The 19,248-nt window shown below is 48.9% G+C and overlaps 1 protein-coding gene across 1 annotated transcript in view; it reads left to right on the top strand.

The window, feature by feature from the left end:
• Positions 1 to 18,106, top strand: part of LOC116269535 (translation initiation factor IF-2-like) — a 163,911-nt gene extending 145,805 nt beyond the window's left edge. Inside the window, exons 4-6 of the mRNA XM_031652711.1 lie at positions 14,922 to 15,119; positions 15,560 to 16,153; positions 16,233 to 18,106. Coding sequence (XP_031508571.1) covers positions 14,922 to 15,119; positions 15,560 to 15,698 — 337 coding nt within the window. The 3' untranslated portion in view covers positions 15,699 to 16,153; positions 16,233 to 18,106. The remainder of the gene's footprint in view (positions 1 to 14,921; positions 15,120 to 15,559; positions 16,154 to 16,232) is intronic.
• Positions 18,107 to 19,248: the final 1,142 nt, after the last annotated feature.

Raw genomic sequence — 19,248 nt, 5'->3', positions numbered from 1 at the left:
ATAAAGGTGAAAGTGAAGGGGGCAGAAGCCCAGGCTGAGGTTACAGCTTAATGGGGCAGTACATTGGCTTCCTGCGGCTGTTGTAACAAATTGGCACAAACAAAGATGGCTCAGAATAGCAGAAATGTATTGTCTCACATTTCTGGAGGTTGAAAGTCTGTAATCAAGGTTTCTGCAGGGCTGAGTTCTCTAGGAAGGCTCTAGGGGCAAATCTGTTCCATGCCTGTCTGTTTCTGTTGTGGCTGGCATTCCTTGGCTTGTGGCCACATCATGGCAATCTCTGCCTCTATCTCTGCTTGGCATTCTTTCTGTGTTCAAATCTCTCTTTTGTTATATGGACACCAGTCATTGAATTAGGCCCCACCTTAATGCAATATGACCTCATTTTGATTACTCTGCAGAAACTCTATTTCCAAATAAGGTCACATTTATATATCCTAGGGGTTGGAATTTAGACACATCTTTCTGGGAGACACGCTGGAACCTACAACAGGCAGACCATTGAGTAAATGAGCTATTTGAAGCAGTACCCATTTGTCAGCTGTTCCTTCATGGTGAGGCTCTTGTACCTAGACTTGTCCCTGTTTCTTCCTTGTAGGCATTTACTACCACCTCAAGATCTTCAGGATAATCTGTTACCATACAATCGTTGATAAATGATATGGATATTACTGAAGATTTCATCAGGAGCTTGCTTTGCTCACCTCATGGGAAACAACATTGTATTCCCCAAAGCCATTCCTGCCACCCCATCCTGAGGGTTCTTCTCTGGACTCTCATGCATGCAGCTGCCCCTCCTCCTCCTTCAGTGGCTTTCCCTTGGGAATTTGGGTTACTCTCTTTGTAATCAGTGCAGTTCTGCTCTGCCCCATCCCCGTTCCAAACCTTGCAGATGCCCCCAAGACCACCCCTCTGCCTTGCCCACGCCTCAATGTAAGGAAGGCCCCTTTGTCACTGGAACCTGCTGTTTTAGGGACCTCACCTGTCTGCCCCAAGCAGCTTAGCAGTATGTTCAACCTGTAGATGTAAAGGTTGTCCCTAAGAGGAATTTTGGTAAGCAAGATTGGCCCAGGTGATAAGAGAGAGCCAGGGAAGTGAGGAGGGGAACAGGAAATTTGTGTGAGGAGACACTTCAGAGGGACTGCAAGACCAGGGGGCAACCCCTGCCCTCCTGTAGGCTCTGAAATGGTCAGGACGTGTCAGAGCACATGGGTCTCCTGGGAGGAGCAATGCTGGGCAGGTCAGAGCTGCCAGCTCACCCAGTGCTGAGAGCCACAAGCAAGGGATGGGGCATCTAAGCATCAGGGAAGCGCACCTGGATGGGCTGTGTGGCCTCAGGGGAGGGTGAGAGCATCTCAGCTCTGGCCAGGGACTTCTGCCAAGGGCCACTGGTGGGAGGTGATTGCATTTTCTCCAAATCCTTCTCTATGTTTTTCATCACACTGTTGATCTTAACTTGTGCTAGATTTGTTGTCCTTTGAAATTCAACTTTTTTTTTTGAGCTTTGACCTAATCTTAGTCCATTTTGCTGCTGTAAAAAAGTACCATAAACTGAGTGGCTCATAAACAACAGAAATTTATTTCTCACAGTTCTGGAAGCTGGGAAGTCCAAGTTCAAGGCACCCGCAGCTTCATTGCCTGCTGAGGGCCTGCTCCTTGGCTTGTCATTGTGGCCTCACATGGTGGATGGATGGGACTAGCTAGCTCTCTGGGCCTTCTTTTGTAAGGACATTAATCCTAATCACAAGGGCTCCACCCTCATGATTTAATCACTTCCCAAAAGGTCCTGCCTCCTAGTATCATCACCTGTGGGGGTTTGGATTCTTACATACGAATTTTGGAGAAACACAAACATCAGGTCATGGCAGCACTGTGTGGCCAGTCTCAGAATTTGGGGTGGGGAGGATGTCCTAGCTGAAAATTTTGGTTTCCAGGAGTTTCAGCTGAAGGGCCCTTTCGGCAGGGACCTGCTTTCTACCTGTAGCTTCTTGAGTGGAGGCTCCATGAAGGCAGGGCCAGGTTCTGGTTGTCTGAGCCTCAGGTACTGGCCAGATGCAGAGTTGAGTCCCAGTCAATGATATCCCAGTGAATGACTGAGTGGCAAATTGTGCATGTCCTTTGGGTTGTTAGGAATAGGGGCCGTCCTGAGGCACACAGAGCAGGTCTCAGCTCCTGCTCTTCTCTTTGGCTTTATCCAGGTAAGCAGTGCTCAGAGCTGCCTGTCAACAAGGGGCATGCTCTCTGCAGATGTGAAATTTTCCTCTTCAGATGGTGAGTAGTCATAGTTCTGCTAGGGGCTTGGTTTCTGGTTGGCTGGGAAATTGGAAACCGGGCAAGACACCTGGAATAGTAAGTTACCCTTGGACTCGAGTGGTGCTCAGCTGTACACTTGGAACAGCTGGTGAGCAGGCACACATTACTTCTGCATTAAGTCTTTTTAAGGATACTGGGAAATAGGTATAGAATTTCCTTTTCATATTACAGATCAGAAATGGAGGCTCAGAGATGACAAATGATTTTTCCAAGATTATCTCCCTAGAAAGTAGAGATGGGTGTGTAATGATGTGAGGTCTGGGCTTGGAGCTCAGACAAGCCTGGGGTACTCACACCAGCCCACTTGCCAGCTGGGTGGGCCTCTACTTCTTCCTTTTCAGAGCAGAGATAATGGTCTTGCCTGATTGGGTTGTTGAGAGTTGTTGATGAGCGTGGATATCATTCACCCATCATTCCCCAGGTGTGAGTGCAGGGACTGAGTACAGAAGTGGCCATGATAAACTCAACCTCTGGCTCGGAGTGCTGTGTCCACTTGGTGATGACTGTCATCACCATGAGACTTAAATTCTGGTCTTTAGGCTCCAAATGGCTAGTGGCCTTCCTCCCCACTCCCCCATGCCTCTGAGGAGTGTTCATGTTGTTTCCTGAACTTCCTCTAAATTAGACCCTGTGATATATCAGATGCTGGAAACTTACAGAGGACAAACAGGCCCAGGGAGAAAGTTGGAAGAACCATTAGGGTGGGCTTCAAAGGGTGCTCAACTGGGATTCGCCATTCCTCCTCCTCCACTCCCAACGTTGTGTCCTCCACACCATCACAGCAACCACCAGCGCTTTCCACGTCCCCTTATTTTATTTAATGCTCATAATAGCCTGACTTCCTCCTTCTTTGCTCCTAACGTTGTGTCCTCCACACCATCACAGCAACCACCAGCGCTTTCCATGTCCTGTTATTTTATTTAATGCTCATAATAGCCTGACTAGGTAAGCATGATGATGATTATTAATGAATTTACATTTTTCAAATGGGGAAGTTGAAGCTTAGGATAAGTACTGGTCTCTATGCTACTGCTGTAGGGACTTGCCTTCTCCTGGGATCTGTGTGCATGTATGTCATATATGTATTGTGCATGTGTGTGTGTACATGTGTGTCTGTGCATATGTATGGGTGTGTTTGCATGTGAGGGTTTTTTGGGCCTGGAGAAGCAGTCTCAGTGGTGCTGTGGTTCGCCTCTGCCACCCGAGCCCACAGCGAGGCCCAGTACTTTGGAGCCACATCCTTTCTTCAAGCACAGAGGGAATTTTGGGGGGTAAACTGCGCAGGCTAGGAACGAGGCTGGCTGTAGCTTTGTCCATCTTCTTGGGGCCTATGGAGACCATCCTGAGGTCCCTCCTCCCAGTTTGCCTGTGTTGGCCCAGACAGGCCCTTTGGTTGGCAGCAGCCGGTACTGTGCTGAGCCAGGCTGCCTCTGGTTCATGTGGCAGGAGGGCCTGGGAGTCCACTGTCCCCAGCAACCTCTGTGTGCAGGAGTCAAGGCCAGAGGTGGAGATCTGCTCCTCGGTGACAGGAGAGCAGAGGACAGAAACATCCCGGGGCCTTCATGCATCCTCTGACCACCCTGGGCTGGGTCTCACCCGCCAGCGCGCCAGGCAACAGTCCATTCTGGTTTTAGAACTACGACGTCCAGTACGGTATCAATCAGCCACATGTAGCCATTTACATGGAATCAATTAATTGATTGTCAATCAACCCAGTAAGCTAATTAATTAAAATGAGATTAAACCTCCATTTCCTCAGTGGCAGTTACCACATTCAAGTGCTCAGCACAAACAGAATATTTTTCTTATTGCAGGAAGTTCCATTGAATGTTGTTGCTCTAGAGGGCAGCTCCAAGCACATCCCTGTCACCTGGGTCAGATGAGTGACTGTGGCGGAGATTTCAGGGACCTTCATGTCTCCTGTAACCCCTGGCTTTGTTCTTGAGCCCCATCTGTACTGACCACAGGGTCAAGGCCTCCACGCTGTGCCCATCATCCAAAGCCTTCACGGGCAAAGACAGGCTGTTAGATTTCATCTGACATGTGGGAGAAGACAGGCTGAGGACAGGGGACCAACTTTGTTCCTTTTTTTCCCCAATATGCCAGCCGCTGTGCTGCACATTTTACGTGAGAGTAACAGCAGTAAATAATCATCACAGCCATTTGTTGGATGCTTAACATGTGCTGGACACTGGGATTTCCCTTGTGAGCCCTCAGTGCCCACCCAGGAGCTGGGGCTACCATGGTTCTCACTGAGAGACTGAAATCCCTCAGACTGGGCGTCACACCCAAGCTTCCCCCGTCAGTAACGGCGGGATGTGATTCTGGTTGAATTCTATCTGTAAAACCCACTGCCAAGCAATCCCCACAGTCTCATGTTCCCCTTTTTATTGGAATAATGATAACCCTTTAGCCTGCACCTTAACATATATACTTTCCGCTGTTGAACATCACTTAGGGGTGATTTTGCAGGAAATCTAGACATGGGCTTCGTCGGCTTGTGTCGATGTCCTCCACATCCCCTGCCTTGTTTTTGCTTTCCTTGACGGACTCTCAGACGCTCTTAATTTAAAATCTTATCATTTCCATTTGTAAAGCTGTCATCTTTTGGAAAGTTAAGACCGTTTGTCTTCAGGTGATTATACAGGTTCTTTCCCCTCTGAAGGACAAACAGTTTACATTAAGTATTAGCATCCTTAGAGAAACCAGGACCAGCTAACTTAATTGTAAACATCAAGATAAACTCCAAGTATGTTTTTCCTTCACAGGAACCGTCAATGGTATTTTCTGGTGAGAGGTTTCAGTTTAAAATCCCCAGTCAATCAACGCTTAACTCTCAGGTGGAAATTAAAGAAACCACTTGAAAATGGCTGAGAAATAGAAAACAAAAACAAAAAGCTAAACCCTCTTGGCTCCAGCAGGCATTCTGAAAAGGTGGACAGAAGGTCGGCTGAGTGCTAAGTGCCGTTCTCCACTCTCTGGTTGTCCCTGGGCACACCGGGCCCAGTGGCTCTGTGGTGAGGGAGACGGAGTGGCTGCTTTAAAGATGACTTTTGGCGGGCCACTGCAGTCTCTGAAGATTGTAAAATACATGCAGCAAGCACGGGCGGGGAAAGCGACTCTCGCTTGGGCTGGTCTTTAGAAAATGGAAACAAACTCACTACGAAGAGATCAGTTTGCGCCCGATTTGGTTTTAATGTTAAACCCTATGAAATGATCTTAAGCAGAAAAATCAATTTCCCCGAAGTCTCAGATGTACACTGTAACTCTTATATTTGAACTGAATCTTGGTAGAGTTAAATAATTGAGCTTGCTTTCTTTAAGTGATACAGATGTATTTCATGCTAGGAATAACGCGTGAACCAGAGGGTGCTGAGAGGAGGCGGGACAGGAGCCGCTTGAGGTCACGCCTACCAAAAGGGGTGGGGCCAGGGTGGCACCAAATCCCAGTCATCTTTCCATCCAGAATAAATCAGGAGGGGTGGGAACCAGCTGCAGGATCAGAGCTGGAACAGGGTGTGTTGATGCAAAGGAAAGTGAGCACAGGCTTTGAGAGGATAGGGAGACGGCCTGACACATGCCGGTTCTGAAGAGAAGGAAAGGAAGGGACACGTGCGTGACCTCATCACAGTTTATCCTGATTCCCTATCTCCTGCTTGGGTTGACCCGGGATCTGCAACTTTTCAGAGTCTCAGTTTTCCATCTGCAAAATGGGAGTTCATTTTCTCCGTCAGTAGCATTTGTTGACTGTATTGGGTGCTGGGAGGCGGCAGCGGACAAGACAGGTAAAGCCCTAGTGGTGGAGGCAGACAGCCAGGAAGTCAACAAGTATGTAGATGTGTTTGGTGTGGAAAGTGCTAGAAGGAAGACCGCGATTAACAATTGTATCTGATTCCTAGTGTCCTTGCAGGGATGGAATATGTGAACACAGCAAGGAGCCCAGTGAAGTGCTCTAGAAATGTTAGCTTTCCCTGCTCTGGGTTGTAACCATACCATTGCCATTCTTATCAGTGTCATCAGCACTGTCTTCATTAAGTAAGGAAGAGCTTGGAGAAAGAGAAGGAAAATCAGAAGCAGGGGGAAAGAAATGAAGGTAGAAACATGAGGGCTGGTGGGGTTAGGAGGGTTCTGGGTTTATACCCGCTGAGACATGGGCACATTGTGCTTGCCTTCTTCCCTTCTAAGCCTGGCCTTCAGCCCGTGCCCAAGCGCCCCCACCTCAGCTTGTCTAGGGGTGCTGTCAGCGAAGCTCTTGGGCCAGGGACATAGCTTGGACCCTGTGGCTCTGCACATGAATACAAGAGGCATTTACGACTGGTTTGGGCACAACTCTGGCGTGGGCACCGCCCTGTTGCCGAGACGCCAGTGAAAGGTGAGGTTTGCTCACTGGGCAGTTTGCTCAAGTTGAGAGCAGGGAGAACCCCTAAATGCAGAGAGACAACCATTCATGTTAATTTTGTCCTTGCCTTTCCAAAGCTGGCCCTGGGGGTGCATTCATACTGAAGCCATGGTCCCTGTGGGCCTAGGCATCTGGACGGCCCTCCTGGCCTGCCTTCAGGTTGGAAAATGGCTGTTAGTGATCCAGCCTTCTTTAGAGTGTTTTTAACAGCTGAATGTTTGCTTTGCCAATTTAGAATACAAGGTCCGTAAGGAAGGCATCGATAACCCCCGTTGTAAGGGATGATGTGACGGGTGTAGATAGAAAGCAGATGAGGGTTACTTGGAGGTGAAATGTGGTTTTCCATGCTCACAATTGAGGCCCTGAAATCCAAGCTCCCCCTGAGTTTCAATGGCCTGTATTTGTTTGCTTATTTTGGCTGCTCTCTCTGCTGTTGGAATCTCTTCTCGCTCCCCTCTAGCAGGGCCAAATGACACACATCTAATCTAAGGTTCCAGGGCCGCTGCTGTCACCAAGCAGCTGTGTGACCTGGGCAGCCTGCTCAGATTCTCTGGAGTGCTAGCGGTTTCCTCCTCTTAAAGGGAGGGAGTCGTGCCCAATGTACGAAGTCAACCTTCCCCACTGCAGAATTCTGTGATTCCATAGTAGCTGGCTTCATTTAGAGAACTTGGTCAACACACGATGAGATCACTGGAGATCACTCAGGGTCTGTGAACTGAGGCAGGGAACTAGTGGGTTAATTTTTTTTTTTTTTGCACATTCTATATTTGGACAAAAGCACATTGGGCATACTTTGGTCTCTGGCTGTCAAATCCTCGTTACATTTATTTTATTTAAGTCCTCCAGAAAGTCCTGGTAATACGTTCATTAACTTCCATCTATAAGTAAAGCCTTTGTGTGAAGAGGACTGCATTCACCAAAGAGGGCCTGACCTTCAGAGGTGAACTGTTGTTACCAAGCGGGCTCCAATCAAGTGGCTTGGCTGACCTTGGTTGACCTCAGGGTGATGAGAAGGGTTCTCTTGTCCTCACTGTTCTGCAGCCCACAGGGGACATTGCTTTTGGCTTTTATCCAGAAGGAATGAACAGTAAATAAATGAAGAAGTACATTAGGCTGAACCGCTGACGTTTGTATGCAGGGTAGTAAATGTTTGTAGATGAAGAGCAGCAAAAGATTTTTTAATAAATGCTTTTGTGATGGATTTTATACTAAATCATTTCTTTACATTTCGACCAAAACCAACAGCTTAGATAATGGATCTGATGTTCATACCATGCATATACTCTGGTTTGATAAATCTTCAGCTAAGAGGACCTCCATGAAGCTGGATTCCCTCCGGACCGGGAGAAGATTGTATGTGGAATAAATTAACATGAGGGAAGTTCGGGGAGACCTGGGAAGGTCCAGACCCCGGCCGTGCTCCGACTCACGCCCTGCTGAGCTCTGTGCTGAGGCTGAATTGACGGTCTCCTTGGGTTTTCATTTTGGGGCTGGACTGTGTTAAATAAACCTAGTGGTAGAAATGGCTTTATGATGGTTCTATTTTCTGAATATTTACTCAGGAAAGCAAGAGACAGCCTGGGAGGAAAACGAAGGGGCTAGCGAGCCAGCGTGTGGAGGGCCATTGTGAATGAAGTGTCCTTTCTTCCCCTCTTCCTGGTCATCCCCCTCTTCTCACCGAAGACACTAAATGGGGACAAGAGTGCTGATCCCTCTGGCCCCTGGACGCAGCGTGGTGTTTGCGTCTGTTGCCGGCAAGCCCAGGTTGAGTGGTGGATTCTTGCTTCCTTGTTCTGGCCTTTGTGGCCTGGGCTAGTCTCTCTAGCTGTGGACCACGTGGGGTCTCCCCACCACACTCTGGGCAGTTTCCTCCCGTCCTTTGCCCACTTTGCATCTTCCCCATGCAGAAAACTCTTATTCCTCCTAAAAGATGCTCAAATACTGCTTCCTCCTGGAGCCTCCCTCTCCTCCCTTTGCTGCAGGCAGAGACGGGTACTCTTGACTGTGTCTGGCCCTCATTTTCTGTCTTCTTGGACAGCATCACCTGCAGTGTCAAGGAATTTCTTGCAGTAGAGTCTGTGTATCGCCAGCCATCACCAGGAGTGCAGTGCTACATAATACAGACTCCTGAATCCGAATCTCTGAACAGGAGCCCAGGAATCTGCATATCTAACAAGTGTCTGTTATAATTTGGTGGTAAGCTCCTTGGGGGCAGGGGCTGTCAAGGTCATTTTCATCCTGGTGCCTACCACCTATGAGGCACCCAGAGGGTGAGTGTGGAATGAATGAAGAAAGGAACAAATGAGGAAAGCAAGCTGCGAATCAGAACGAAGCCCTCATCTCACATTTTATTGTGACTTTGCAAGTGTCATGTAGCCTTCAGAATGATGAGTGGCCTCCATCCTGGTCCATTATGGTGTAATAGATTAAGCCATCCTTCAGAAAAAAATTAAGGAGCCTTGACAATGATAATTGCCGTTAATATCACTCTGGACATAGGTTTACTGACTGATGAGTTTAGAAAATTTGCTTCTAAAACAACATTAAGTAATGTGAAAAAGAGCCAAGGGGAAGGTCAGAGAGGTGGGTGTGGCCTCGCACTCAGAGGCATGTGCGGGAAGAGAAAGTGCATCTGTGGGGCCAGACAGGAGTTCCTCAGTAAGGCCACCCCGCTGGGCCGGGTCTGGGCTGTGCATTCACTGTAGACTGCAGCCCGGGGCCATGCACAAATGTGGTGGGGCCCAGACCCCAGTGCATGGTGAGACACCATACAGGCTGTGACGGCCTGCCAGCACCTTCTTGCTCTGATTTTCCTCTTCCCGTTTTACATACTCACTCTCTCTGGTAAATAGTCCTTGGCAGGTTTCCCGAGATATCAAATTCCAGGAGAGAAAATACACAGGTCACGTGTACGGACTAAATAGAACTCTTAGTTGGAAACGACTTTTGTCAGGTGTCTGGGAATCTGCTCCGCCTTCAGCTACAAGTTAATCAGACATAGAGCAGCATGTCCGGAACTTGGGCAAGGGGCCCTCTTCTGCCCTCTGTCACCTGCCTGACTCACCTTGGGCAGGTTACAACCTTTCTTGGGGCTGCAGGTTTCTCATCTCTCTAATTAGGGCCTTGGACAAGCTAGGCCAGGTTCCTTCCAGGTCTAAGAGCGTGTAATTCTATCCACCTGCCTTCAGTCCCAAGCCACCACCCGCTACAGATGGGATTCATAATTCCGGGCTGCACTTAAAATACTTAGCTGGGTTGTGCGGCTGCTGTAAAATAACCTTTAGCTTGCCTTGCAACTTGTTTGGACTTTTATCTAATCACAGAAACAGTTGAGGTGAGTGCTTTAAAAAACGTTTACTATGTAGGAAAGCTTACACTGGAGTGCTTTCTGTGCTGACTGTGGCGACTTACTGGGCATGTTTGCAGGTCTGGGAGATGTTACACAGATGACTGGGGAAACGTTTCCACATGGGGTCATGGACAAGCAGCAGGGAGACGGGAGTGGCAAATGCTTTGTGGGCCAGGGTGATGTGTCAGGAGGGGTTTGGCTCCCAGCTTTGGTTTTCTCATCTGTAATACAGGATCACACATTTTTTCTAGGGTTGTGTGAGTAGCAAATGCAGCAAAAGTTCTTGCATATATGTGCAGAACACTTAGAGTGGAGCTGGGACATAGTGAGAGCTCTATGAATATCATATGTTATTATCACCATGAGCTATACTAATATTCTTTGCCTACTTTCCTCTCATCACAAACATTTTCTTTAGTATTGGGAGGAAAGTCGTTTCTGATTTCAAAGCCCTGGTGACCTGATTCTCCTGGGGAACTTTGGCATCAAGATATAGTGCTGATACCCAAAGGCAGAGGCAGTGTATTAGTTTTTTTTTCATTTTCACGCTGCTGATAAAGACATACCTGAGACTGGGCAATTTACAAAAGAAAGAGGTTTAATGGACTTACAGTTCCACGTGGCTGGGGGAGGCCTCACAGTCATGGTAGAAGGCAAGGAGGAGCAAGTCACGTCTTTCATGGATGGCAGCAGGCAAAGAGAGGGAGCTTGTGTGGGGAAACTCTCCCTTACAAAACTGTCGGATCTCTTGAGACTTATTCACTATCACGAGACAGCATGGGAAAGCTTGCCCCCATGATTCAGTTACCTCCCACCAGATTCCTCCCACAACACATGGGAATTTAAGACGAGATTTGGGTGAGGACACAACCAAATCATATCAGGCAGAAAGAAGACAGAAGGAAGGGAGGCTCAGGAGCTTCTGACTCCTGGATATTTGATTAGGGACTAGCTGGACTCAGCTTTTGTTTGGCCCTGAGTCCACCATGGTTTCAACACAGGAAGTTTTACAGCTCACAACAACCCAAGGTACCGAGAATGAAACAAACTCTCCTGTGGGCTGGCGTGGTCCTGGGAATTACTGGCTTTTCCAGGGGCCCTGGCTGTGCTCGGGATGAGTTTCCACTGGGGCAATTGTGTCCTGTAAGGCACTCTCTGTGTGGGTGCATCCACCCTGGCCCGTCAGCACCTTGGGGACAGGATCTGGGCTGGGACCTGCAAGTTCTCAGGAGCTTTGTTGGATGAGTGAAAGGGCAAGGGCTACACCTGCCACTCTCCAGGAGATACATGGTCTGGTGCAGCTCTTTCTGAGTGTGGGGCCTGGAAGGTCTTGCCCAGTGCCCCCCACATAGCTGCACCAGCCCCATCCTGAGTTTATGCCTCCTGGGGAGGAGGGTGGGCTTACTGTGAGCGAAGTGCTCCCCACTGTTTGTGCAGCCATTGTGTGATCCCCTGACCCTTGACTCTTGTTGCCTGCAGTGTCATCTGGCAGCAGCATTTTTTAGGCAGCGCTCTATTGAGATGCAATTAACATACCATAAAATGTGTCTGTTTTAAGTACATGTCAATGATTTTTAGTAAATTCACAGAGTTGTGTATCCATCACCATCATCTAAATTTAGGACTTTCTCATCAACCTGAAAAGATCCCTTGTGCCTATTTGCAGCTCCTCTCCATTCCCATCCCAGCCCCAGGGAGCCACCCTCTACTTTCTTCCTCTATAGATTTGCCTTTCCTGGATATTTCATATCAATGAAATCATGCAATATGTGGTCTTTTTTCAGCAGCATTATTGATTAATCTCCCTCCTGGTTCTTGGCAGGAAACAATTTGTATTTATGTTTGGAAAGGACCCGGGTCAGGGAGACACAGCTGCTCTTGCTGATATCGGCTGTGACCACACACTTGCCTGGATGGCCCCATCCAGCCCCTCCTGCTCACCTGCCACTCAGGGGCCATTGGTTCTTGCATCTCTTTCTCCATCCTTGATCTTGCTGCTGAGAATCGGACCCCTGTTTCTGTTTGGTGATGCACAGGTGCCTTCACTCCATGCATCTAGATCAGAACTCATCTGCCCTCTCCTCCTTCTGCATTAGTGAAGAGCATGGTCTTCCTTGGAGGGCAGATTTTTAGGTGGCCTTGTGCTCCTTGGTGGCCCTCTGTGACTTGCTTCTAAACAGTAGTGGGGTCTGTGACTTGCTTCTAAACAACAGAACACAGGGTAGGTGACGGGATGTATGTGATTATATGACTATGTGATAGAGACTATAGTGCTAGTCTTGCTGGGTCTCTCTCTGCCTGCTGGCTCTGAGGAAGCAAGTGGACACATCACTGGACTGGAACTGCGCCTCAGCCTGTTGAAGCTGAGGGTGGCCCCCAGGCAGCAGCCAGCAGAAAAGGCAAAGCTGTTTACAGCTGTGAGGAGCCAAATCCTGCCAACAACCACGAGCATGGGCACATGAGTCCTTCCAGTGAAGCCCTGAGATGAGACCCCTGTTCCAGTTGACACTTCATTTGCAGCCTGGTAAGACCCTAAGCAGTACACCCAGCTGGGCTATGCCTGGACTCCTAACCCACAGAAACGGTGAGATAATCAATGATTGCAGTGGGCTTCTTTCAGTATCGCTGCCCACAGTCTCTCCCAACCCACCTTCCCCCTTCAGTGCCAGTTCCACCCTGATGCCCTGCACACCATCACCTGCAGGAAAGGAAAAGGCCCTTACTGTGGCCTATAAGGAGGTAACAGCCCAGTCCCAATATCCTCCTCCAGTTTTATCTCTGCTCCTCCTGACCACATCCCCATGCTCCGGCCACCCTGAACCACTTGGTCATCCTAAGACAATCTGGGCTTATCCCACCTCTGTGATTTGGCGTCTGCTGTTCTCTCTGCCTAGAATGCTCTTCCATCTCTTCTCAGCCTGAAAAACGTATTCATTCTTCACAACCTCAGATCCAATATCATCTCTTTTCGAAAGCTTCTGTGGATGCCTTAGACAGAAAGAATTTGGACTTTAATTGGTATATTGCTCTTTCCTTGTGTCCACTGATACTGACATTGTATTTTAGTCTGTCCTCCAGTGCCCCCACTGGAGTATGGACAGTGGTTTAAATGTGTTCTTCCAACGTGTCTTCTTTCCCTGGTTCCCCCACTCTAGTGCCAAGCACCTCTGATGTTCAATAAACATCTTTGGAATGAGTCCTGGAGTGAATAGCCAGCTGACCACTTCAATACGTTGAGACAGAACCCCTAGGTGAACCGTGGGCCATGGGCATCCTAACGACCTTTGGTTTGTAGGGAGTTAGGTGTGCAGGTCGGGTGGACGGGGACAGCATGGGAGGTGAGTTTCAAACGTCGGGGTTCACTGGGGTCAGCTTTAGATCTGAAGGTCATGGTCCCTCTCTTACTGAGGCTGTTGCTCTCCCAAGCACAATGGCCATGAGACCTACAGCCCCTGCTTTTCTTTCTGCTTCAGTGCCCTCCTCCATCCACTGCTGGTGGCCCCAACACGTGGATGACAACTTGATAAAAGTCTCAAACTATATGGAAAGGGTCTGAGATACTGACGAGCACTATCATTAAAATTGTGCCCACTCACCCGATAGATCCCCTTCCCCTCGCTGCGTATTTTCCTCCCCAGCACTCTGGTGTACATGCTTTCTTCATTAATTTGCTTGTTTTCAGTCTCCCCCAGTTAGACTGTAAGCCCCGTGAGGGCAGGCATCTCTCTGTTCCAGTAATTTCTGTATCCGTGTGCCTGGAATGATGTGGAGGGTGCCCATCCCACTGCATAGCTCTCCCTATACCTGGCCGCCTCCCTTCTTGATCTTTCTAAAATTCAAACCTATCATGTCGTCCCTTTGCTTAAACGATTTTATTGTCTTCCCATTCACTTTAGGATGAAGAAAAATAATCTTTACCTCTAAATATGTTTAATTTTATTAACTTATCCCACCCAGATTAAGGTAAAAACAATAACAACAACAACAAACTCTCCTTTTGTCAATTATACTCTAATTCAAATTATCATTCTAGCCCTAACCTAAAGTCTGAGAGAGAGATTTTTGAATTTTTCTTCCTAGAGGTTTTGTTTGTTTGTTTGTTTTTGAGACAGAGTCTCGCTCTGTTGCCCAGGCTGGAATGCAGTGGTACAATCTCAGATCACTGCAACCTCCGTCTCCTGGGTTCAAGTGATTCTTCAGCATCAGCCTCCCGAGTAGCTGGGATTACAGACACCTGCCACTACACCCAACTAATTTTTGTATTTTTAGTAGAGATGGGGTTTTATGCAGGTCTTGGTCTCAAACTCCTGACCTCAGGTGATCCACTCGTCTTGGCTTCCCAAAATGCTGGGATTACATGTGTGAGCCACTGTCCCCGGCCTTCCTAGAGCATTTTTATTTTAGAAAATAATTTCAGTTTATTTTCATAGGTGATATAACGATTAATCCTTAAAGCCTTCTGGCAGATTCATTTCTGGTTATTATAATTTTAGGGGTGAAGAACTGAGAGTGTGGGGATACGGAGTCTGAGAACCAGATGATGTTCAAGCAAACTGGGATTTCTTAAATTGGGTGGGATGGGGGGCGGTGGCAGAGGTGGCCGTGGGTCTGGCTGTATAATCCTTCACATGATTGGGTGGGACGGGGGAAGGTGGCAGAGGCGGCCATGGGTCTGGCTGTATAATCCTTCACATGATTGGGTGGCATGGGGGGGCGGTGGAAGAGGCGGCCGTGGGTCTGGCTGTATAATCCTTCACATGGGTCATGATCCTTTGTCAGCCCATTCCTGTGTAATGATGGATGTGGGTGGGCGGGAATGACTTCCCAATATAATTTCTATCCATTTCATTTTCTTTGCAGAGGGAAGAGAGAAGCCCCTCCCATTCGCTTCTACTGGGGCTTGTTAAGCCATCGCCTTGGGGGCCAGCTGATCAGCGGCAGCCAGCAGCCAGCGGCTTCGGCAGGCAGGAGCAAGGACAGCCTGTGGCTACTGCAGCCCCACTGCCCGGCCACACTTCATGACGGGAGAGTGCCTTGGGAGGAATGTAAAGGCAAACCGTGTTAGCATCATAGAGCCCACTTAATTCTGTATGGGTTGGTATTTGGGGAAGAAATTGAGGACAATTTGGTATTGGACCCTATAACTGCGCAGTGACCAGTATGCATGGCAAAGTCTTAAAGTCAGTGAGTTTTTCAGGATGATTTTCTTTTCTGTCCCTGAGTCAGTGGGATAGAATGGAAATGCCTTGTCTAGGTACTTTAGGAGCACAGTGTGAAGAAGACAGCCTCCCCTAAGCTAGCACCGCTTGTGTAATCTGTGGTCCTTAGACATTAAAGTGAAGCCCTTTGTCACCAACTGTAGAGCCCCCCCGCCAAAATACCCTCATTTGGGGTTTTTATTCCATTTTAAACCATGAATTGCATGCACTCCCTCCAGTACTGATGTGAGGTTTTTCTGTGTTGGATCAAAACCAAATGCTGCTTTATGTCAACTTCAGGAAGGAAACTGGCAAATACATGAAGTCAGTCTCCATGGTGCGCTTCCACTCCAGGGACTGTACGAGAGGAAAAAAAGGTGCTTCATATCCCAACCAAAAGTATTCTCTGTCTGAGGACCATTGCCCAAGTGTGAAGTAGGAGACTTGTACAATTCAAAGGCACCCATGCGATGCTCGTGCGAAGCTCTTTTCTCAGCCAGGCACGACAGGTATGGAGCCGGCCCTGGGAATTGGGATCTAGAATGACAACCCCTGGCACAGGGCTAAGGAGCTTTAGGAGTGGTGAAATCTCATTATATCACTGCAAACAGAAGCTGCATCCCTGCATGGGAAGCATTAGGTCACCTCCCAGGCAGGAGCAAACATTTGGTGGGAAGGACTAGGAGGTTGGCTGCTTGCTCTTCTCTTTCAGCAGTGACATCTCCACCGTGCTTGTCCCACGTCTCCAGAAAGGTGGTTCCAGGTACAAAAGCTCAAGTGGACTGGAGGCTCCCAAAGCTTCTCCCCGTGCCATCTCCCCACTGGCTGCTGGGTCCAGTGGTGGCCGCTCCTTGGGTACTAGGAACTCCTCGTTCTACAATGAGAAGCTGCAAGGTACAGCTGTAAGTTTTGTCCTCATGCTCACCCCCTTATGCTGTCTCCTCCAATAATGCATGTGATTTGGTCTCTACAGGACTCCCAGAGGCCCATGGACTGGAGCTGTTAATGTCCTGCAGATGGGAGCCACTCTCTCGCTGTGATCACCAAGGTACCCAGGGCCTCCGGAGGCCACAAAGAATGGATAATTGCAACCCACAGGCCTCCTTCAGATTTCCTGCAAGCCCTTCTGGTCAGCAAATACTCTATGGCAAGTCTGGGGTTTGGTCTTTACTTCTGGTGCCAATTAACTTCATCTTCCTTTTCTCTTTGGTCCGTGGAATTACTCTGCACTCTTTGCAATGATGTTTAGTAATTCTTATCGATTATGGAGCAGCCTCCTGGGACCCTGCCAGCTGATCTTAAAAAGCCACTTACTGCAGGATTCCCACTGCTTTCCTGGGCTAGGAATTCCTTAACCAAAGGCAAGTTTCACAGGAGATCCTTGAGAAGGTGCCTCATTATTAATATTTTTGTGTTGAAAATGTTCACTGTGGAAGTTGCTTACAAGGTGGGCCAGTGTGTTTGGGAAGAACAGGGTGGGCCTCGAGCAAACTGGGGGGCGGGGTGGGATTCAGACTCCACTCCCTCCACCTTTGTCCTTCCCTCTTCTTCTTCTTGCTCACCTTCAGAACCCCCGGGCCCCCTTCCTGGCTGCAGCCCCTCGGGTCTTCTTCATGCGTTGACACTGAAAGCTCTCTTGTGCTAATTGCTGACCAGGCATGAATGCATGGCAATTGTTGGCTTGTTTCCTCTCCTGGATCACTTTTTCCTCCTTTCATATTGGGTAGAGCCTTTCATGTCTTAACAAGAGGGAGCCGGTCACATGAGGTTTTGGGTGCACCAGTTGGGTGGGTTCTGAACTTCTGGCCCCCTTCCAAGTCTCAAAGTCTGGTTGACCATGTGTGTTGGGCCAAGCTGTGCCTGGCTCTGGAACTGCCTCCAAGGAGGGGCATCAGGCTGTATGGTGGAGACAGTGACCCCTCCAGCCCCTGCTGCTCCAGCTGCAGCTGCAGAGTTTACAAGGGGAGAGTCTCTGGGGGTCACGGGGCTCCATGGGTGTATTCAGAAAGATGAAGCACCCTGTGTGATGCACCTGCACCTAGGCTGATGGGGACACCTGCAAGGACAGACTGGGGCATTAAATAGGTGGAGGGAGCTTTGCTTTAGAAAACACACACTGAGAAAGTGGAATTTGCCATCAGGCAGGCTAAGGGGTGTTCCACTTACTACACTTGGAGTCTTTCGCCCAAGAACTGATGAAACAGTTCAGGAACAAAACCAGCCAGATTCGTTAGGAAGAATGATGCTTACCAACATAGTATGGGGTTTGATGTTGACAACGATTCACTGATGTCTTCCCAGATTCCCTAGATGTAGGGGCAGAACTACCAGGGGAGAGACCATGCTTCTTTGGAGAGATTGAATGGTATTCTCTAGGTCTGGAGCAGCACTGTCCAGGGAACATCACACTGGGAATGTTCTTCATCTGTGCTATCCAAGATGGTAGCTGAGCATGCAGTGTGGTTATTGCAACAGAAGAACTGAATGTTTGATTTCATTTACTTTTAATTAATTTAAATTTAAATCTGAATGCCCGTGTGTGGCTAGTGGCTACATGGTGGACAGTGCTGTCTAGACCAGTGTGCAGAGGTCATAGTGGGGGAGGAGCATTGGAGGAAAATGGAGAGGTGACCCTGGAGAGGTGGTGGGAACAGATCGAGAGGACCTTGTAAGGTGTGTGAGCAATTCGAGACTTGTCCCTGGGGATGACAGGAAGCCACTGAAAGGTCTAAGCAGATGAATGAGTACTCAGATTGATAGCTTAAAAGACTTGGCTGGGTGCAGTGGCTCATGCCTGTAATCCCAGCACTTTGGGAGGCCGAGGCGTGCAGATGATGAGGTCAGGAGTTTGAGACCAGCCTGGCCAACATGGTGAAACCCCATCTCTGCTAAAAATACAAAAAGTAGCCGGGCATGTTGGTGGGTGCCTGTAGTCCAGCTACTCGGGAGGCTGAGGCAGGAGAATCGCTTGAAACTGGAAGGCTGAGGTTGCAGTGAGCTGAGACTGTACCACTGCACTCCAGCCTGGGCGAAAGAGCAGAACTCCATCTCAAAACAAAAACAAAAACAAAAACAGAAAACAAAACGAAAAAAAAACAAACCTCCCACTCCCCACCCCAACCTGGAGTCCAGGTAGAGAAAGAGTGGGGGCAGGAGGGCAGCCAGAGAAGGCTGTCGTGCGTGGAAACATCCATCCATCTACATGCACACCTACACACGTGTGTATGCCAATTGGTACAGAATTGTGGGGAATGCGTATTGCCAGGAGCCATGCCAAGCACTCTGCGTGCCAGATAATCACACCACCAGCTCCGGGAAAATATTCTGAAGGGAAAGTTGTAGGGGTTTGTGGCCAAGCTATTGATTGGTGAAAGAGGCAGAGAGAGGCACAGAGAGAGACTGAAGATGTCCCTAATGCCTGAAGACGCCTCGAACGCCTGGCTTGCAGGTCTGGGCAGCATCCCTCAGAGGGACGGGGAGGCCATGGAGAGACGCAGGTTGAACTACACTGAGTTTGGGTTTCCCCCCTACCCACCCCTGCCACCTTAAGTAAATCTCAGGAGCCCACCTGCCTTGAGCAGACCCCACCCCCAGGTTCCGTATCTCCACCAAGAGATGGGAGGGCAGGCTTCCCAGAACAGAACAGGGGGAGGCTAACCCTGGACAGAGGCCGTAACGGCTGGCAGAGGGGTTTCTTCCTACCCAGAAGGAGTGCTCCTCTGCCCCCGGCATTGGAGAGGAGATGCTGTAAGCAAAGCAGAGATGCTGTAAGCAAAGTGGTCGCTCTGCTCAGGGTGATGCTGGGTGGTGGTTCTTGCAGAGGCCACACTGAGAAGCAGAAACAGTGCCAGCCACACTCATGGCCCCTGAGAAAGGTGGTGTTAGCAGCACAGAGGGGAGATCAAGGAGCTCCTGTGGGAGCGTGTTTCAAAAAACAGTGTGGCAAGTTTCTAACTTATGAGGTTGCCATTTTATTTATTCATTTATTT

Source organism: Papio anubis, chromosome 11 (genome assembly GCF_008728515.1).
Source record: "Papio anubis isolate 15944 chromosome 11, Panubis1.0, whole genome shotgun sequence".
NCBI lineage: Eukaryota > Metazoa > Chordata > Mammalia > Primates > Cercopithecidae > Papio > Papio anubis.
This window is presented reverse-complemented; position numbering and strand designations above follow the sequence as displayed.